This window comes from Saccostrea cucullata, unplaced genomic scaffold (assembly GCF_032062105.1).
Source record: "Saccostrea cucullata isolate Sc308-1 unplaced genomic scaffold, CSIRO_AGI_Scuc_v1 ctg7433, whole genome shotgun sequence".
Taxonomy (NCBI): Eukaryota; Metazoa; Mollusca; class Bivalvia; order Ostreida; family Ostreidae; genus Saccostrea; species Saccostrea cuccullata.
This window is the reverse complement of record NW_026927441.1, coordinates 430-20459: the sequence shown is the minus strand read 5'-3', so window position 1 is coordinate 20459 and position 20030 is coordinate 430. Positions and strand designations below refer to the sequence as shown.

General features: G+C 32.6%; 2 protein-coding genes across 2 annotated transcripts in view; both read right to left on the bottom strand.

Moving 5' to 3' along the window:
• LOC134274477 (multiple epidermal growth factor-like domains protein 10) overlaps nucleotides 1–19799 on the bottom strand; it is a gene marked incomplete at its 3' end in the record, with an annotated part of 30124 nt that extends 10325 nt beyond the window's left edge. The window contains exon 1 of the mRNA XM_062756752.1: nucleotides 19617–19799. Within this exon, the coding sequence (XP_062612736.1) occupies nucleotides 19617–19677 (61 nt within the window). The remainder of the gene's footprint in view (nucleotides 1–19616) is intronic.
• Nucleotides 5802–16259, bottom strand: LOC134274478 (multiple epidermal growth factor-like domains protein 10). Its single transcript, XM_062756754.1, has 12 exons — nucleotides 16218–16259; nucleotides 13016–13252; nucleotides 12781–12918; nucleotides 12333–12473; nucleotides 11905–12042; nucleotides 11597–11734; nucleotides 10939–11076; nucleotides 7721–7855; nucleotides 7471–7608; nucleotides 6754–6900; nucleotides 6441–6570; nucleotides 5802–6326 (listed from the first exon to the last, which is right to left on the bottom strand). Exons 4-12 carry the CDS (start codon nucleotides 12466–12468, stop codon nucleotides 6167–6169), a joined length of 1260 nt encoding a protein of 419 aa, XP_062612738.1. The 5' UTR covers nucleotides 12469–12473; nucleotides 12781–12918; nucleotides 13016–13252; nucleotides 16218–16259; the 3' UTR covers nucleotides 5802–6166.
• Nucleotides 19800–20030: the final 231 nt, after the last annotated feature.

Below are 20030 nucleotides of genomic sequence, written 5' to 3'. Positions count from 1 at the left end.
ACAACTACGGAAGCCCGTTGATGCCAGTTCAGAGAAAGAAACATTTTTTTATTGCGTTTAAACGCAATAACTATTGCGTTTAAAAGCAAAACTTTGCACTTAATCGCAGTAATCATTGCGATAACGCAATAGTATTGCGATTAAACGCAATAATTGTTGTGATTAAACGCAATATATTTGCGTTTAATCGCAATAATTTTTGTGAGATCAATTGCAATAATTTTTGTGTTTAATCCCAATAATTTTTGTGTTAAATCCCAATAATTTTTGCGTTTAAACGTTTGTTTCTTTTTTCTTTTGTACAATAACCTTATGAGGAAAATTGTGTATTGTTATTATTTATAGAATCAGATTCTTCTGAACAAGCATTTTCTGAATGGTTAAATCATAGGTATGAATTTAAAGAGGAAAAAGAAGTGTCGGTATGTAAAAACAAAGACAATCTTAGAAAGAAACAAAGCTTTAGCATTTATAGATATCTATATTCCTGTTAAAGTTTTGGTCAGTTGCTTAAGGTGCGGTCACACGATGCGATTTTTCATCCGATTTTCATTCGACTTGCTCAGGTAAGTCGAATGAAGTCGATTGGTCGGGTGGTCATACGATCCGATTTTATGTTCGATTTACAAACGATTTTAGCAAGAAACAGGTATTTGTTATTACTTTTAAGATATAAGTACATATATTTCTGTTTAGAGACATGTCTATGTTCTATTTTGATAAAAAGAGTGGGGACAAAATCACCTCAATTTAATATTACGTCATTTTACCCAATTATGACGTTGATGTTGACCTAGTACATGTATACACGGTACACATGTCAAGATCACTCAAAAGTAGATGATCAATCGAAGTTTATCACTTTCTACTTCGGCAAAAAAATCTGCAATATAGTTTAGTCTACCAACAAAGGTGAAATAATATGCATTACAAAAGTTCATTCTGTATGATAGGCCAGCCATTGACAAAATAGTATAAATGAATAGGTTTATAGTGTATCAGACGCTCTTCAAGAGTTGATAAAACCGGAACAAAATTAATATTTAGTAGTTACTTACAGGATCTAGTAGACTATTCTACTACCGGTTCCGACGCCTATACAAATAATATGATCAGTATAGTTTAGTGTACATGTAATACGTTGTATTCGCATGTATTTTAATTAAAGCGTTCGTCAGATTAATAACTTATCTAAGATTTATTAAAATAATTCGTTATTTATGAAGTTTAATTTTCTAGAATTCGGGATTTCAGGTAACGAATGAAGTTGTCGCTTGGGGTTTCTACTTTATAATTGCTATGTTTTGTAGATACCGGTGGTAATAATTTGACAGCGGCATAAAAAAAGCACATAAAAGATCTTAATTTTTTGATTAGTAACATGTTTGTTAATTTTGAAATACCCCCATATTTGGAAATGTTCACGAATCGAATGAAGTGTAATCTACTAAATTCAGCTCTTAAATAATCGGAAAAATATTTGTAATAAATAATAAATGCATAATAAAGACACGAATTTCAGTGCTCGCAAACTATAGTTGAAGAATACATGATTTTTTTTCTATTCTACTCTAGTAAGTTTTCTTTTCTACAAAATGATTCTTGGTTTCGGAATTGTTGGTTTTTTTAATTTCATTACACATGCGTATTTATATATAAAAAGTTAAAATCTGTTATTATTTTACAGACCTATTCTGTATTTTTTTAATTTCGTTTAGCGGGAAATGTCAATGTGACGTCACGATTTTCTTCAGAAAGTCGGTTGAAATCTAACGGCTATCCGATTTCCAAACGACTTTAAGACTTTGCTCTCAACTTTCGACTTGGGTGGTAACACGGTACGATTTTACTCGAAAGGAAATCGATTGGAAAAATCGGATGAAAAATGGAATGAAAAATCTCATCGTGTGACCGCACCTTACAAACAAAAACTTTGCGAACAATTTCAAAGGAATTTCAAAATAAAATACTGGAAATTTAAGATATAATGATTGAAAAACTATCACACCACGTTGCGGTCACACAGTTTACACCATGTACCTTTATAAAGGGCTTAAGGAAACGACTGATGAAATGTTTAGACTTATGTATATGTACATATATGTATATTCACATTTCCTTTGATGACATACAGTAAACACGAGAACACAAGAATTTAGGAGATGGAATCATTCGAATTCAAAAATAAATAAAATGAAAACAGATTGACCGATGTGTACTACCAAATTGATATGGCTATTAATACCACTGAAACATTCTTAATTTGCTGTGATACCTAAGGAATTGATTAATGGCTGCGCTAAAAGTGTTGGATTCTGAAAGGTTTAAGAAACTCTGATTGTTAAGATGCCATTGTTAAACTTCAAATCTAAAAACTGTAACATATTGCAAAAATGCACAGAACCAAATGGTTCTTCTTTAAGAATCGGGCCATGGTATTCATAATAATTTTTGGCTAATTGATGTTTGATTTCGAACTACAGCACTGATTCAATGTGTTTAAATGCAAAATGAATCCATAAAAGGAAGGATTATTGCGATAAAATGCAAAGAGTATTGCATTTAAATGCAATAAATTACTGCGTTCAAATGCATATAATTATTAGAGATTAACCGCAAATAATTACGGAAACGTATAACCGCCTCGTGTTGTTTTAGAATGCGATATTATGATATAAAAATGTTGTCAGGCGGTATTACGTTTCCGAAAATAATTGTTGCGATTAAACGCAATATTATTGCGTTTATTATTATTAATATTATTCGGTTTAAACGCAATCTCTTGCGATTAAACGCAATAATTTTTGCGATTAAACGCAATGATTATTGCTATTAATCGCAAGGTTTTGCGTTGAAACGCAATACTTATTGCGATTAAACGCAATGTTTTGCGTTGAAACGCAATAATTATTTCAATTAATTGCAATAAAAATAAGAATATAGTTTAGTTGTAGAATATTCAAAAGCAAAATATACATACCCTACTTATTTTTCCCGATTATTGCAAGACCAAGACTTTAAGAATTTCTCTTACTTTCTGAGCAAGGATCATGCATAATAATAATTATTAAAAGATTTTCAACATTAAATGTTATCACTGGAGTATGAAATGCATTTGGTCGCATAGTGTTTACTCGATTTCTTGTTATCAGTGTGTTTGTTGACATATCCTCAAAAAATATATACTGTAAATAATAAAGGAGGAGAAATTTTAATTTGAAATGTTTTTTCTCCGCCCATAACAAAATAATGAGAACAAGATGCACAAATATCAAAATTAGATATATTTGCCGTAATTAATTTTATATTTACAAGAGCAACGGTACTATTTTTTCCTGTTAATGACTAAAAGTATTAAACCGTTGTAGAGGCAAATGCGGTCCTACCTAAGATCAAACACATACATGTACAATACACGAGCACTTGGTTGGTGTAATTAAACTTGATATAAATCCTATGAGAAAATGTAAGCAATAAAATTTTTTCTGTGTCCTTCTTTCTTTCAATGTGTGAATAACACACTTTCTTGTACATGTAAACAGCAGGCCTTTCCTCATACGATACAGATTTCTTATATTTTGTCATGAATGCATTATGTGAAAGACTTACCATATCCGTTTGCCGAAAATGTGTGTAGGAGCAACATCAAAATCAAAACCTCCATTTGCACTAGTGAACAGATTAACAGAAGGAGGAAGTATAAAAGCTACTGTATGAATGGTTTTAGATACGCCTGTGTACGTAATATGATTATTCATAAGGAAGTTTTACAATATTTTTTGTGTTGAACATAACGTAAACTATTTAAAAGATATAAAGACTGGCTCAGTAAATTCTTTCAAGGAGGAATTTTCTTATTTAGAATATTTTGTCAAGCAGTGGAATATATGTGATGTCAAGCATATTCTTAAATTTCTTATATCAGAAATTGTTATTATAACTTAAACCCATTAATGTTGTCCTCGTGTTCCTCAATTATCCACTTCAGGAACTGCTCTAGGTACACTTTACAAGAATCATTTGATGTGCATTTTTAAACATTTCCTTATGTTAACAAAACAGTATCTTTATTTCATGAAGTAAAAAAGGACTCAGTCATAAAAAAAAACTTTTAAAAATCATTTTTGAAATTATTTACTCCGAGTTTATTAAGTTCTTTTTTTCTATTTTGGATCAGAAGATTAAAACATTAAACAAACATATTTCAGACAAAAGTAGTTCATGCTTAATCAGTGTAAATCTAAGTACCCAAAATAATATTACATTTGCATTAATACTCAAAAGACGTTTGTAAAAGTTTATTTACCTTGCACATCTAATTGGACATAAAACAACATACAATTAATCAACTAATCAAACAGTGTCCATGATTTAGACAACGCTCATGAAGCGTTCAATGAGTCTTAAATTTCATGAAACTGGCCCTTCTAAGCTGGATACGCACTAAATTTCCTCACCGTATCTAATGTTATTGATGATCTCATCCCTTGACTTTTGCATAATTTTCTCTGGTTTCTTTGTTGCAAATGTTAAACTAAACACAATACCTTTTTATGAAAAAATGTAGAAAGAAATGTTACAAGGGGAGAATACAAGAGATATGACATGTATCATAAAATATTATAATACTTTCATGTTACATTCTAAAATTTGATTGGATTCGACACCTTTAACCTTCACATAATTGACGTCAATAAAATATTGTGTTTGATTTAGATTACTTGATAAAAACAAACGACAAGCAAAACATGGTTGCGATCGAGTACAAAGATAACTAAACGAACCTTGATGATAAAGTACTTTTCGGTATCAAACAAACAATAAATAGGTCACATAATCTTTTTCGAATCTTTTTTGTTTAGAAAATAGAAGCGGAAAGTATGAAAATTCAATAAACGTGAATGTAAAGACAATAGACATGTTTTATTGTTTTGAAAACGTCCTCAATTAATAAGCAATTCACTATAATAAAATATAAATGGTGCCTGGTCTAGATGGTAACAGTTGACATTGACACAAATCGGAAAACAATGGTCAACCTCCGCTAACTCGTCGGTTGACAATGGTTTTTACTTTATGAGTCAATTTCAACTTTTACCCTAAAAAAAAAAAGGATGATTAATATAATGGTTCCATATGTCCCAATACTGGTGTTCAAAATCAAGGTGTAAAGTTATAGTTTTTGAAGCGAGGTGAATTATTGACAAGCAAGTTGATGAAATATTAATATCAACAGTATCGTCTAAATTCATCATTTTGTAAATTGGAAGGCTTGATACAATGATCTTCTTAGCAATTTAAATCTGTCATCGTCATGAATTTACTCTTTTATTTTAACTCTAAATGGAAGTTTGTATCATTTCCACTCTGAATTGTCGAAGAACTTTTCCATTATTTCCCGATCAATAAGCTGGAGTACACATCGTGTGTGACTGGTAGGTAGGGATACCTACTCCTCTATGTCACCCGATCACACATCTGATGTTTTAAAAGTCTGAATTTGCTCTGCTCATGAATATTTTTGTTTATTTCGGCCTTTGAGATTAAATGTAGTTCGTTATCTGCATATATTTACGTTTACGATATATCCCTATATGTGTACAAAAGATTCCTATATATACGCGTGTAAGTAATGATCGCGTAATTTCGCGCAAAGCACTACAAATGCAATTAAATTAATTTCCTTTATATTTATGGTGCTGAAATCTTTGTAAAATCTCTTGATCAACTGTCGAATTATTATTCTCGAAATTTGCCGTTGAAAAAACCCATTCGTGATAATAAGAACTTGCGAAAAATTAGGAATATGTAGTATCAAAGATCGTTATCTTATTGGGGTTTAGAGCATAGTTTTTCTAAACAGTAGGTCGCTAAAATATCGCAAAACCTTGTTTTCTCCAGGTAGGCATTGACTTCATTAGCGAGACAGAAAGTGAATTGTGGATATTATTATTTTAAGGTATGCCAATATACGCGATTGGTACTTCGTAAGAAAACTGTCTAGAACGATGATGCATAGATAAAGTTCTCGCGATTATAAGCATTTTACAGTTCATAATTTTGAATGATTAATGCATTCACTTTTTGAAGACAGAATATTTTCAAGAAAATATTGACAGATACAATGAAGACTTTGTTATGAACTTATCATATTTATTTATTTATTCTACAAAGTATTTTCAAACGAAAGATTTTGGTAGGTATTTTTGTCACTATTTATAACATTTAGGTCCTGATAGGTATGTGTGTTTTCAGTCTTTGTAGCACATACGTCACCACGTTTAGCATACTGTCTTGATGCTTCCAATCCACTTTGAAAGTATTTTCTAGTCAACAAAAATGAAAATTTATATTGTGCTCCAAATTTCATTAAGATAATTTGACATTTAGTAAGACATACATTTGGTTAAAATTGACCTTAACTATAATAATTATCTTACCTTCGGAGTACGATTAAAGAAGTAGATATATGGATGACTAGTGATAAAGCTAACAATATTGACAAAGCTATGACATGGCCATAATAAGAATCACTCCCAGAAAAATTAGCAGCTACCAATTTAAGAATCGCTACAAAAGAAATGCAACAAAACTTTATCCATTTAAAGTTTAATTTTTTTTTCAAACATATGCATAAAACAAGGAAGAGCTTGTCAAAATTTTGCAGATTGTAGAAGAAAGGTTTCGACTGAGAGGAGGAAATAAATGTAACAAGTTACGAAGAACGTACATGTACGGAGAGACATTACTCACTTTCCATATTCTTGTCGCATTTTACTCCAGTAAATGGTTCTGCACAACCAATTAAACAAGCCCCATTCGTCCTGTTGCACGTGTGGTTGAAAGCACATTTACCACAAATTTGTTCGCAATCCTCTCCATACCTTCCATAATAGCACTCTTTAAAATATTTGACATTAGGTGTGAAATACACACATGTATATAAAACAGTAAAAGTAAAACGTTTTTTTTAATTTCCACATCAATGCATATATTCAACTAAAAAGTGTCATATTTAATCTTAATAAAAAAAAATCCTTAAGCTGTTAATGTATTTTTTTTAAAGATTCAACTTATATAAACTTGAGATAGCATTGTTCTACGAACACTTATTCGATTAATTAATAGAAAGTTAAATTGTATTTGAAGAAAAGATACCTAAACGAAAGTTTCTAGTAAATATTTCATTACTTCATAGTTTAGGTCAAAATAATATTAATGACCTTGAAATGGTACATGTAGGAGGGAATGTTGGCACGGAAATTAGTCGGCGGCAATTTGTAAAGAGTTTTTTGAGCAATCCTGCCGAAAGCCCATACAAAAGTCAAAAATACAGAAAAATATAGATTATTATTTTATCAACAATGACTATTGCATGCAAACCTGTTTGTTAACAACCTCATTGATTGTGTGCTCTACCTACATTTAATGATGTTTTAAGCATTTCTTGAATTCGTTTTCAAAATTTACCATCTGAACAGTTTAACCCCATCCATCCTGCCTCACAACCGTATGTACACGCACCGTGAACGTTGTCACATGACTTGTTTCTACAGTTACGGTGACACGAATGGGAACAATTCCGACCATACCATCCCTGCGAGCAAGCTTAAAAACAAGATGATAATAAATAGATGAGATGAATATGCTTCAAAGAAGATATATTTTAGATTAAAAAAAAACAGGACATATGAATTTTGATCAATTAATAATAGCATACGTTGTTGGCATCTTTGACCAATAAAACCGTCACCGCACCCCTGAATACAAATACCGTTGGAAGAATAACATGTTTTGTTGAGGCAATTCGAACAACTTTTTGAGCAGTTATTACCATAAAATCCATTGTCACATTCTAAAAGGGAAAAAGATCTGAATAAAAGTGAAGTCATACATACAGTTTTACTTTTGACCCAGTAAATGAATGTAGCATAATTTTACTGTAGATTTCTGGATAACTGACAGATAAAAGCTTGCTTTGAATAAACTATCCATACTAGAAATGTTTTCATTGAAATTATACATTAACTGTTATTACGGTGTACTCTGTACAGGATCACTTCCATTATTCTGTCATTGTCCATGAGAAGAGACTATTTCCCTCATCTGGTATATACACCCTGAAAAATCAGAGCTACTGCCTGGACATACTTTTTCATGAAAACCTTAGCAAATTATTAGTTTTATTAAAGATACCTCTACTGTAATTACTCTATATAAAATTAATACCATAAAACTGTATTGTTTCCCGAGAAAAGACTATTGCCCTCATCTGAAGACTACTCCCTGGAAAATCAGAGCTACTCCCTGGGACTACTCCCTCATGAATATGTATCGGCAATTTTAACCAATCAAAGTGTTCAGTCGGCAGAGAGTTCAAAGGATCTCGAGTCTGTGACGTCATGGTGTTAGCAATGAAACTATGACGTCAAAATATTTCGATATGCGATGTTATACTTGAATTCTAGACTAGGCTAGAAAAATGAAGACAACGATAATTTTTCGAAATGTCAGTGAAAATACTTTATTAGAATAATTTAATTGTTTTGGGACACAATGCATTACTTATCAATTACAATTTGTTAACCCTATGCGTATGTAAATATGCCTCTACATTGTTGTTTTAAATGTCGGAATATTTGGTAAAAAAAAACAAACAACTAAATTGCCTATGATTGTTTCGGTATAATAAAACAGTTATGTAATGGGAACTCGAGAAATAGCAAATTTATGGTTCCCCTGGGCAGGAAACTATTTGCTGCCGAAGCAAGTTTATGGTTCCCCTCGTCAGGAAACTATTTCCCTCGGGGAACCATAAATTTGCTATTTCTCTCATACTCATTCCATAACTGTATAATATGAACAGTTGGAAAGGCGGTCAAGAAATCTCGAGTCTGTGGCATTAATTATATCTTGGGAAAGATCAGTTGATAGTTCGCCTGGTAAGGAAACTTTTGGCAGCCTCGGGAATAAGTTTCCTCCCTTATTGATTTTGGCAATTTAAGTTATGCCTGGTAAGGTACCTCATTTTTTTGTGAGTTAACTTTAAAAGTAACATTATTTTAATGACAAAATCTTGGAAGAAATCATATATTATTTTAGGCATTATAAAGGAAGATTTGTAACAATAATTTAAAAAAAATCGATGTTATATTGGAAAAAGTTATTTATCATAGTTAAAAAGAAGGGTACTGTTTGAAAAGTATTGAAAATTGATGTTTGAATTCCAAAACGAGGAATAAAGCTCATATAAAATCAAAATTAGTACCCCCTCATTCTTAACAGCTTCTCAACGATTAGAAAATTGTCTCAATAAGAAAAAATCCTTGCACCGCCAGAGCTTAATTTCAGCATTTAACAAAGCTAGCTATTACAAGGTAATGGCAGCAATAATCAGGTTTCTAATGCCTAGGTCACATTTCCCGGCCGGTAGCCGCCGTAGACCGGTGGTAATCGGTGGTAATCCGTGGTGTTAACGATGCCCAAACATCGGCACACATCGGTCTAGTAGTCCTTAAAGTATCAGTCACATTATCAGCGCTGGGTATACGATAAGCAACCAATATGTTTTATGATAAAAATGACGTGGTTGCCGGCCGGACTTAGAAAGGCCCAGCGATGCATTGCTAATCATAAAACGATGTTCCAAGATAATCAGCCGATGTATATTACATCGCTCACACATTGGTGAACATCGTTTGTACATCGGTTGACTACAGGCAAATGTTTGGTCGAATATCGGCCGATGATCGGCCGTTATTTGTTGAACACTATTCAACCCCCGGATGACCTCAGATTTAACGGATATTGGACGATGCTCGGCCATACATCGGCCGATCCTAGATGTGTTAATGATGGGTTGCCGATGTGGAGCGATGTGAGGCATCGTTTGAGATATCGCTAATGCCTAGGTCACATTTCCCGGCCGGTAGCCGTAGACCGGTGGTAATCGGTGGTAATCCGTGGTGTTAACGATGCCCCAACATCGGTCCACATCGGCCAAGTAGTCCTTAAAGTATCAGTCACATTATCCAGCGATGGGTATACGATGGGCAACCAATGCGTTTTATGATAAAAATGGCGTGGTTGCCGGCCGGACTCACTAAGGCCTAGAGAAGCATTGCTAATCATAAAACGATGTTCCAGGATAATCGGCCGATGTATATTACATTGCTCATACATTGGTGAACATCGTTTGAACATCGGTTGACTATTGGCCAATGTTTGGTCGAACATTGACCGATGATCGGCCGTTATCTTTTGAACACCACTCAACTCCCTGATGACCTCAGATTCAACGGATATTGGACGATGCTCGACCATACATCGGCCGATCCGTGTAAGATGTGTTAATGATGGGTTGCCGATGAGGAGCGATGTGAGGCATCGTTGGAGACATCGCTGAATTTTAACTACGAATTATTTCCTACCGATGACCCCACCGATTCGCAATATGGCCTCAGTCACCATCCGATCACTAGTGATGCCCAGCCGGCAACCACACCATTTTCATCAAAAAATGCATCGGTTTCTCATCGTATACCCCATCGCTGGATAATGTGACTGATACTTGAATTTTAACTACGAATTATTTCCTATCGATGACCCCACCGATTCGCAAAATGGCCTCAGTCACCGTGCGATCACTAGTGGTGCCCGGCGGCAACCACGCCATTTTCATCAAAAAACGCATCGGTTTCTCATCGTATACCCCATCGCTGGATAATGTGACTGATACATAATGTAGGCGAATCTGCTTTTTCAAATTATTGCCAACCAATCAGATGGAACAAAAGAAAGCGATACCTTCAAAACCCCCTTTTCCCCTGTCTGACAATTCTTTCGATATTGACTTTAAATACATTTGTAAATTAAAAAAAAATCTCCTTGGTTTTTGTGAATAGTTTTCAATTTCTAGACCTCCTTTTATATACATACCTGGACTACAATGTGAACCTGTCCATCCCGGTTTACATCCATAGTGACACTCTCCATGTACGTTATGACAGGATTCTCTTTGGCAATGAAAGCTGCAACGTCTGGAGCATTTTCCCCCATACCATCCATCGTTGCACTCTTTTGAAATCAAATGAAAAAAAAAACAAAACAACAACACTGTAAAGTAATAAAAAAAAAAACAATTCATGTTTTTTGTAGCTTTATAATGGTACAAAACAACTTCACAATAAATAAAATTTGATCATTTAAAGGAACGCAGTATTGTATACAAATATTGAAATATTTTAATTTTTAGAAATACTGTTTAATTATTCCTCTATCGTTTTAAAACTTGAAATAGGCCTTCATGAAACACAATATATTTAATACACAGAAAAGACACGATTTATATTTCTTTTAATCTCCGAATGAGAGCATCTTTCATTCTGAACTTAAAAATAACCATTTTTCTTCTTTTACCCTTAAAATCTTTTTTTTAAAAAATATGCATCCGATTTTGCTTTTGATGTTCATGATTAGGTATATATTTTATATCCACTTCATAGAAAATCTTTAATAAATGCATGTGAAAGCAATCTTCCAAAAGATATTTCATACAGTTTTATTAAAACATCTATTTATTTGTAGTTGGACATACTTTCCGTACAGGTGTTTCCCTGGTATCCATCTTCACATCCTTTAGTACAAAAACCATTTTCATGGAAGCTGTTTTGACCTCGGCATTTGATATTACAGTTATCAGAACAATTTTGACCATACGTGCCTTTTGAACACACTAGAAGAAAGAGGTATAACTATACATTGTATTTATTTTTTTTAAATGGGAGCACGAAAAATCATGTCGAAGATATACCTTCTGATATTTATTTTAAAAACCTGCCTTAGAGTAAACATTTGCATGTTTGCAATTCACTTGGTTGTTATAAAAATGCAGATCATACTTACAATTATTGCAAAATGTTCCAGTGTACCCAGATGCACAACTTTCACATTTCCCAATTGCCTTGTCACATGGTGAATTATCTTTACAATGACTGCTGCATTTATACAAACAGTTAGGTCCATACCACCCATCCTGACAGGCTTAAAATAAGACACATGGCAAACAAAATGTATTAGTTTGTGAATTAAGTTACATTTACATTTATCTTGAATTCTCCATTTTCAAATTGATAACACTGTCACTATATGAACCTAATGCATGACCCTGGAGTTTTACACAATACCATTTAAGTCATTGTCATTACTCGCTCTAGAAGACAAATGAAGCACATTTGTAAATAGATATTGTTCAATGACAAATTTTGAACCAGAGTTACTTTTCCTTCGTTGAAAAGAAAGATATGAAATGTAAAATGAGACATGAGACCTACGTTGATCACAACTTGGTATCATCCATCCTTCCTCGCATCCATGATCGCATTTTCCACTTATATGATTACAGGAAGAACCAGCAAGGCAATGTCCTGTGCATTTTGTTTTACACTCCATACCATAGTAACCAAACATACAACCTATTTGAATACCAAAAATACTTTACATTGATCCTCTTAAAAGTATGAATAAATTAAATAATTGATTTTTTAACTTAAAATAAAAATTAACAAGCCAAAGACTAAAGAAGCTATTATCGACTTTTTTCTATTATCTTAAAGATATAGCAAAGAGGCTTGAAAAGTTTTTTTTTTCAAATTGCCTTACTTGTATCTTGATTTAAATTTCATATTACAATAACATTTAATCATCAATTTAAAAATGACTTATTAACTTATGATTCGGTTTACTTCTTCCAAACTCCTTCACAGGAAAAAAAAATCTTACTTTTGTTACAGAAATCTCCGATCCAGCCAGATGTACAACCAAGACAGGTTCCGTTTATAATTTGACATCTTCTGTTCTGGCAGTTGAGAGGACATGCAAGATCACAGTTTTGACCATAATATCCATCATTTTGACAACCTTGTAATACAGGTCAAAGTATGTATTGAAAATATTTAGATAGGGTAATATCAATATAAATCGTACTTTAAGATAGAAATTAAAAGCAAAACATTACCAATAACATTGACTTCACATAACTCTGTTATAATGGTAGTCTCGTAGCCGTTAGGATATTGCGGCTTATTTCTTTCATTATAAAATGTAACATATCGTCCATGAATGGTACAGATATTGGTAAAATCCAACGGGGGTCATTCTGATTCGTCTTTGTATCACAGATAACTGTTTTGTATTTTTGTCGTGTTCGATACATACAGAGAAAACCCCGCCAGTCTTCCTCTTTGACGATTATCTAAAATTATGTAAGAAATGCGTATAAATGTTTACATGTGCATTTATATGTTGTTTGTTTGATATAATTGCGAAAGAATCATTCATTCTATTCTGGTAATCCGAATGCCTTTGCATTTCACTTAAAATAAGTTTTAAACGATAGTATTTTGAAAAAAAATCATTTTTGATAATTTCATGTAGTTCTCTTTTGATGAAAATAATTTGAATTTGATAGATGACTTTCATAAATCTAAACAAAATTTCATTTTAGGAAACTAAAATCCTTTTAGCCGTTTTACGATGACCTTGAAATTGTTTCTTTGTAGAGAAACTGATTATATTTGACAAAGATAATTGTTTGAAAAAAATCAAATTCTAAAGACAGTTTTGAAAGACATAGTCTCATAACTGCAAAAGCTCGTTAACGTTTGATGAAAATTCGTTTGAACATACATTAGCAGTCATAAGAATATATCTGTCAAAAAAATAATACGTTGCTTATATTTTATCACATTCTTATAACGCACTGCTTTTTCTACAAAGTGTTGTCTTTCATGTAAGCTACAGATAATGGAAAACCAACATAACAGCTTCAGGTCAATGTGAGTGTGATTTTCTTGTTTTCGATTATGTCTTTGTATTTCCTCGGCGTTCAACGAATGTGATGTCAAAATAAAAAGTATGCTTTAACATTTTGGAACATTTTCTTGATATAGTAACTTTTAAATGCAATATATTTCAATATTCACTTCATACGCAAACATAAGTGTAATGTAAATATTTGCTGTTATTTCTCAATTTACCAAACAGTATATCAATATACCCTGTTTTATGAAAATTTCACATTATCTTGAAACAAACTATTCCCCATCCAACAAAAGAGAAAATGCAAGATCAATTTTGACTTTTTATTGTTTAAAATATTTTTTTATTTTTATCTATATCTTTTTATGATCTATTAATGATTTTAAAAAAGAGAGTTTGAAGGCGGTTATCAAAAGATATTTTTATAACTCTACTGAGTTTTATTTTATAAAAAGTAAATTGATATAATTTGCCGATTCCCTGAAAATCACCGTACAGAGACCGATTCCCTGCAAAAAGTGCGTCAGTTTATCTGATACACATCTATTCAGAACACCCAGAGATTCCTTAATCATAAGAAAAGTACCGAGATGTTCCAAATTAACCTCATGAAAATTCATATTGAAGCTCACTTAACTTACGGAGTGAATATATCTCAGTTGATTCGATACGCAAGAGCAAGCTCTACGTAAGAACAATTTCTAAAACGAGGTAAATAATTGCCAAACAAGTTGATAAAACAAGAACATCAGCGGTTTCGTTTAAAGTCATCATTTTGTTAGTTCTGTGATCGATACAATGACCTTGTCGGCAAATACAATTTATCATTGGGTCAAATGCTGATTGATGTTTTTCATGTGTCCATTATTTATACACTGAATCGGCGACGTTATTTCCTGATCAGGACAATGAGCATACGGCGGGTGTGACCGGTTAGCAGGGGATGCTCATTCCTCCATGGCACCTGGTCCCACTTCTGATGATTCGGAGGTCCACGTTTGCCCTGCTCCTATTTTGTATTGTTTTATGGACTTTGATAATGAATACTTCCTTCTTAGATGTAATATATCGGTATAATAAAACAGTTATAGTATATCATTGAGGGAGTCAGCAAAATTCCCAATTCCCCTCTAGCAAACCTATTTTGCTTTTGGGGAACTGGAATTTTGCTGACTCCCTCAATGATATACTATAACTGTATATAGACACATATAGACTTAAAAACAAGGGTTGTTCGAAAAGTTCGTGGACGATGTCTATCTATGTTATATTACTCAGTAGAAATTTCAAATAAGCACAATATTATATGCAAAAATATCTGTTTTGTTGATGTGTGAGGTTTCATTTATCGATTTAAGGGGGGCGACTGTGGTTTTCATTGCGCAATATTTCGTGCATCATAGTAGAATGAAGCACATTTACTGTTTTAAAGCAACGTTTTTCGCTTAATTGAATAATTTAACAAAATAAAGGAATTGAAGGTTTAAGAATTAATTACCATTTCAATTAAATGATTTTTAACCAATTTTGCAATTGATAGGTTGGTTGACGTTGTTGCAGTGTGTTTTGACGTTATGATAAACTGAAGCTCTCAAAGAAAGTGGTAATAAGAATGTTACTTAAGAAAAAGTAATAAACATACGCTATTGAAATTTAAAACGTTGAAATTTGAGATTATTTCCATTATTTGTATTATGTTTTCATATAAATCCTTTGCACTTGTCATATTTTGTAGTTGGAATATTTCAACAAACGATATTTGTTTTGAAATGACGCAATGGTAGGCAAGAAGAGTTCATTATAAAAATATCAATGTCGGACCCCAAACATAAGAATCAACTCCTTATTCCGCGAATCTAGAGCATGTTATATTCTCTTTTAACATTGCCACTGAGGTGACTTTCGGCATTTATTGTTTTTTGCTACAAAAGATATGGCACGTTTACTATGTACAGTCAGTAAAACATGATTATTATATTTGCAAAAATGTATGTAGTATCTTTTATTTCAGGTTTACAGTAATATATTGAGTCTACTTATAAAGTAGATACTAACTAATTAACTAGATTATTATTTCGAACTAAAATAAATATTTTAAAATTAACCCTTAGGGGAAAATTGTGTACTACAGGGTGTATCCAGACTATATTTTAAATACACATGTTCTTTATGTATTTTTAAGTGAGTATTTGAGAAAAGCAATTTCTTGAGGCAATTTAATCTAGACTATTTTGAAACATAGCATACACTTGAAATTCATAGACGTTATCTAATAAAATTTTCACAGCAACACAACACAGACAATTTTGAGAACAGTTGCAAATATAAAAAAAATATTTTCCCTTAAGACTTCAGACAAATTCATTAATTGTAATTTCAAAATGATTCGAAATTGTCACCTTTTACTTGGTGATTTCAATTTGTACATTGTGATAATTGAATTAGTAGGAATAGATAGATTGATTGATTGTATACTGTTTAACGTCCCTCTCCAGAATATTTCACTGATAAGGAGACGTCACCATTGCTTGTGTAACGTTGAATTTTGACCCGGGTTGAAAATTTACCCGGGGGTCATTTTTCAACGTTGAATATTGAACCAGGGGTGTTTTTTCACCTTTGAAAATTGAGACCAAAAGTCGCTGAATATATACCCGGGGTCATTTTTCAACAGCTTGACAATTTTTGTTTTATACCTAAAGACCTCAACAAGTTGAAAATTGACCCTGTTGAATATTGACCCCACTTCACTTACGGCCTTTGAGTAGGGAGGGATCTTTATCGTGCCACACCTTCTGTGACACGGGGCCTCGATTTATACGGTCTCATCCGAAGGACCGCCCCATTTAGTCGTCTTTTAAGACAAGCAAGGGGGTACTGAGGATCTATTCTAACCCGGATCCCCACGGGGCTAGTAGGAATAGTAGGAATAGAATCTTCATGTAATGAGGGCTTCCATCATACCACAAACAATACGTGTTTTAATATATTTATTTTTTTCTATCGTAATCTGAAATATGAGAAAAATTAATTGACAGTTATAATTAGTAAGGACTTTTATCTTCTTAAAAATTCTTTTTAAATAACATTGATTTCGAACTCCAAACAGATCGTATATAGTATTTTTTTAATACAATCGTTACATACCGTATCGTTGTCCATAGTCTTTAAACTGGATCCTGATACTGTTTATACTCTTGGTGTCTCCGAGGTCTACTCTCAACCACACTGTCTTGCGTCGAGTGATTGTACCTATCGTATCAGTTCTCATACATTTATTGAGGTCTTCATCAACTGCGTTGTTTGCTGCATACAAGTAGCAATTTTGTGGAGAACATGACCACGTTGAACTCTGTATAGAACTCTTACCTTCTGATATATTATCTATAAGATGCAGAAATATTTAATCCAATGCAGTTTAAGGAAGATCTATAATAGAAATGTTCTTTGCAAGAAAAATGATCTTTATTCATTTTGTAATTATTTAAGCATTTATTACAAGAACTGATGCTCTTATTCAATTCATCTTATACATTTACAAACGTACGATTGATTGATTGTATACTGTTTAACGTCCCTCTCCAGAATATTTCACTGATATAGAGACGTCACCATTGCCGGTGAAGGGCTGCAAATTTCGGCCTATGCTCGGCACTCACGGCCTTTGAGCAGGGAGGGATCTTTATCGTGCCACACCTGTTGTGACTCGGGGCCTCGGTTTAAACGGTCTCATCCGAAGGACCGCCCCATTTAGTCGCCTTTTACGACAAGCAAGGGGGTACTGAGGACCTATTCTAACCCGGATCCCCACGGGTCTATAAACGTACGAGAATATAATAATTACTATTCACAATTAGCCCCAGACGAGAAAACGATATGTTTAACAATTAAAACTACCGTGCAGCAGAAATGGACCTTTTGAACAACATTTGAAAATATGCTACATTGCTCTCCTGACTTGACGATGATTAATTTTTCCATTCCAATTATTTGCATTATGTTATCTTTCAAAAATGTCAGATTTAAATCTGACTTGGATTAGAGTAAAACATAGTGTCTTCATTGAAAAAAAAAATTGAATTACAATGAAATGCAACAATTTTGTCAATTAATTTTGATTACGTTTTGTGGTGTTAAGAATGACCTAGGAAAAGCAGAATAAAGGGAACTATTGGTTGTTTTTTTTAAAATACTGATGAAAATGAAATCGGCATATCTGATTCTTGAATCATACCAGCAAATCAATCATATACAATATATACTGAAACGCAAAAGAAACACAACATCCTATTTTAGGGGGGAATTATCAGATATAGTAAAGAATGTTTTGTCTAAACAAAACGGGTATGTTCAATTTTGTGAATATCTGTAATTAAACGGTTGAAGATTTTCATACCATTACCGGAAATTAAGTTTTGAGTCTGCTTATCGGAAATAAAAAATGGCATGTTTAACAAACCATATGGAAGTATAAGTGAGTTTCAAGGGTTTGTAACTACATTCATCATAAATAATGCAGCAATATTCTGAAAGATAAATTCCCCCTTTCCTTTCCCGTAGCGATGCGAAGGTTTTCTGAAAATGACTTTAGTACATATTTCCATTGCTCTAGCTGTAAAATCTGTGAAACATAATAACTACAATTAATACTGAGTTTAAAGCAAGTTTTTAAAATATTTTACTCGTGATTTTATACTTGTTATCATTAAAGAATTATTTTACTGAACAAATAAAAATAACGTCTCATTTCCCCATGTGCACTTTCTAACACAACCACAAATAGATCGGCAGCTGCTGCGGCCGATAATAGCTATTGAAAAATCAGGAAAACGGTTTACGAAAAACATTACAGTAATGACCTCAAAATGTATATGAAGCAATTTAATTTAGTTAAATCTTCAAAAACGAGACCTGTATACATGTATATCCTACTCATTTTCCCTGGTTATAGCCATTCCTAGATTTTAAGCATTTTCCTTACTTTGTCAGCAAGAATCATGTATATAAAACCATACTCGTATCTTTATAAAGTGTTCTTCATTCTTTAATGGGAAAAAAGTTGAAGAACAAACATGGAAATAGATTCCTCTAGGCTTTACCAGTTTACCGCTTATAATCATGCATACGGTAAGGAACACCTGCCCGAACTACAAAATATCTAAATGCTTCATCAATAATACACGCTGATTTTGAACTACATGGACTTGATGAATAGATTTAAAGTTTTCAACATTTAAGTTATCACTGGGGTATGAAATGTATTTGGTCGCATATAGTCTTTATTCTATTTCTTGTTATCGGTGTGTTTGTTGACATATCTGTTGAGAATATATGCTGTAAAGAATAATATATGTTTTAAAGTAAAGTAGGGGTGATTTGAAAATGCAAAATGTTTTTAAACAATATTCTTCTCCTTTATCTGTCTATAGCAAACCTATGAGAAAAAGATGAACAGCTATGAAAAAAAAAGATAAACAGATATCAATAATTAATATTTCTGTCATAATTGTTTTATTTTCAAAAGCAACAATGCCTATTTTTCATGTTAATAAACGAATGTAATAATACAGCTGTAGAAGGAAGTGTACACTGGTCTTACTTAAAATCACATACATTACACGAGAAGTGAGTTGCTGTTACTCAACGGAGGATAAAACGTGAGAAAATGTAAGCAATAAGTGTTTTGGTTTCTTCTTTTATTCAGTTTAAAAGAAACACCCGATTTTGAACATGTAACCAGCAGACCTTTCCTCAAACAATACAGATTATGTTACAAATTAATGATGTTAAAGACTAACCATATCCGTTTGTTGAAAATGTGTGCATGAACAACAACAACAACAAAATTAGAAACTCCATTTGCACCAGTGAACAATTTAATAAAAGAAGGAAGTATAAAAGCTACTGTATGAATGACTTTAGATAAGCATATGTACGTGAGAGGTTTAGTTAAAGGAAGTTTTTCAATATTTTTTTGTGTTCAACATTATGTAAACTTAAAAGAAATCTACAAAGACTGACTCAGTAAATTCTTTCAAGGAGTTTTCTTATTTAGAATATTTTGTCAGGTATTACGTAATTTTCCCTCTCTCTTTCCATCAAAGATGAATGATAATAATCTCACTTAAATACAGAGCCACAGAAGACGTGTTTTCAAGCATTTTCTAAAATATCTTATGTCAGTACTTCTTATTTAACTTCATCCCATTGAT

Coding starts and splice junctions, on each gene's coding strand:
- LOC134274478 (XM_062756754.1), bottom strand. CDS start 12,468: ATGTTTGGTTACTATGGTATGGAGTGTAAAACAAAATGCACAGGACAT. Junction 7,609..7,720: donor TGGTCAAAGATGCCAACAAC/GTATGCTATTAT, acceptor CTTGTTTTTAAG/CTTGCTCGCAGGGATGGTAT. Junction 6,571..6,753: donor ATGCGACAAGAATATGGAAA/GTGAGTAATGTC, acceptor TTTCTTTTGTAG/CGATTCTTAAATTGGTAGCT.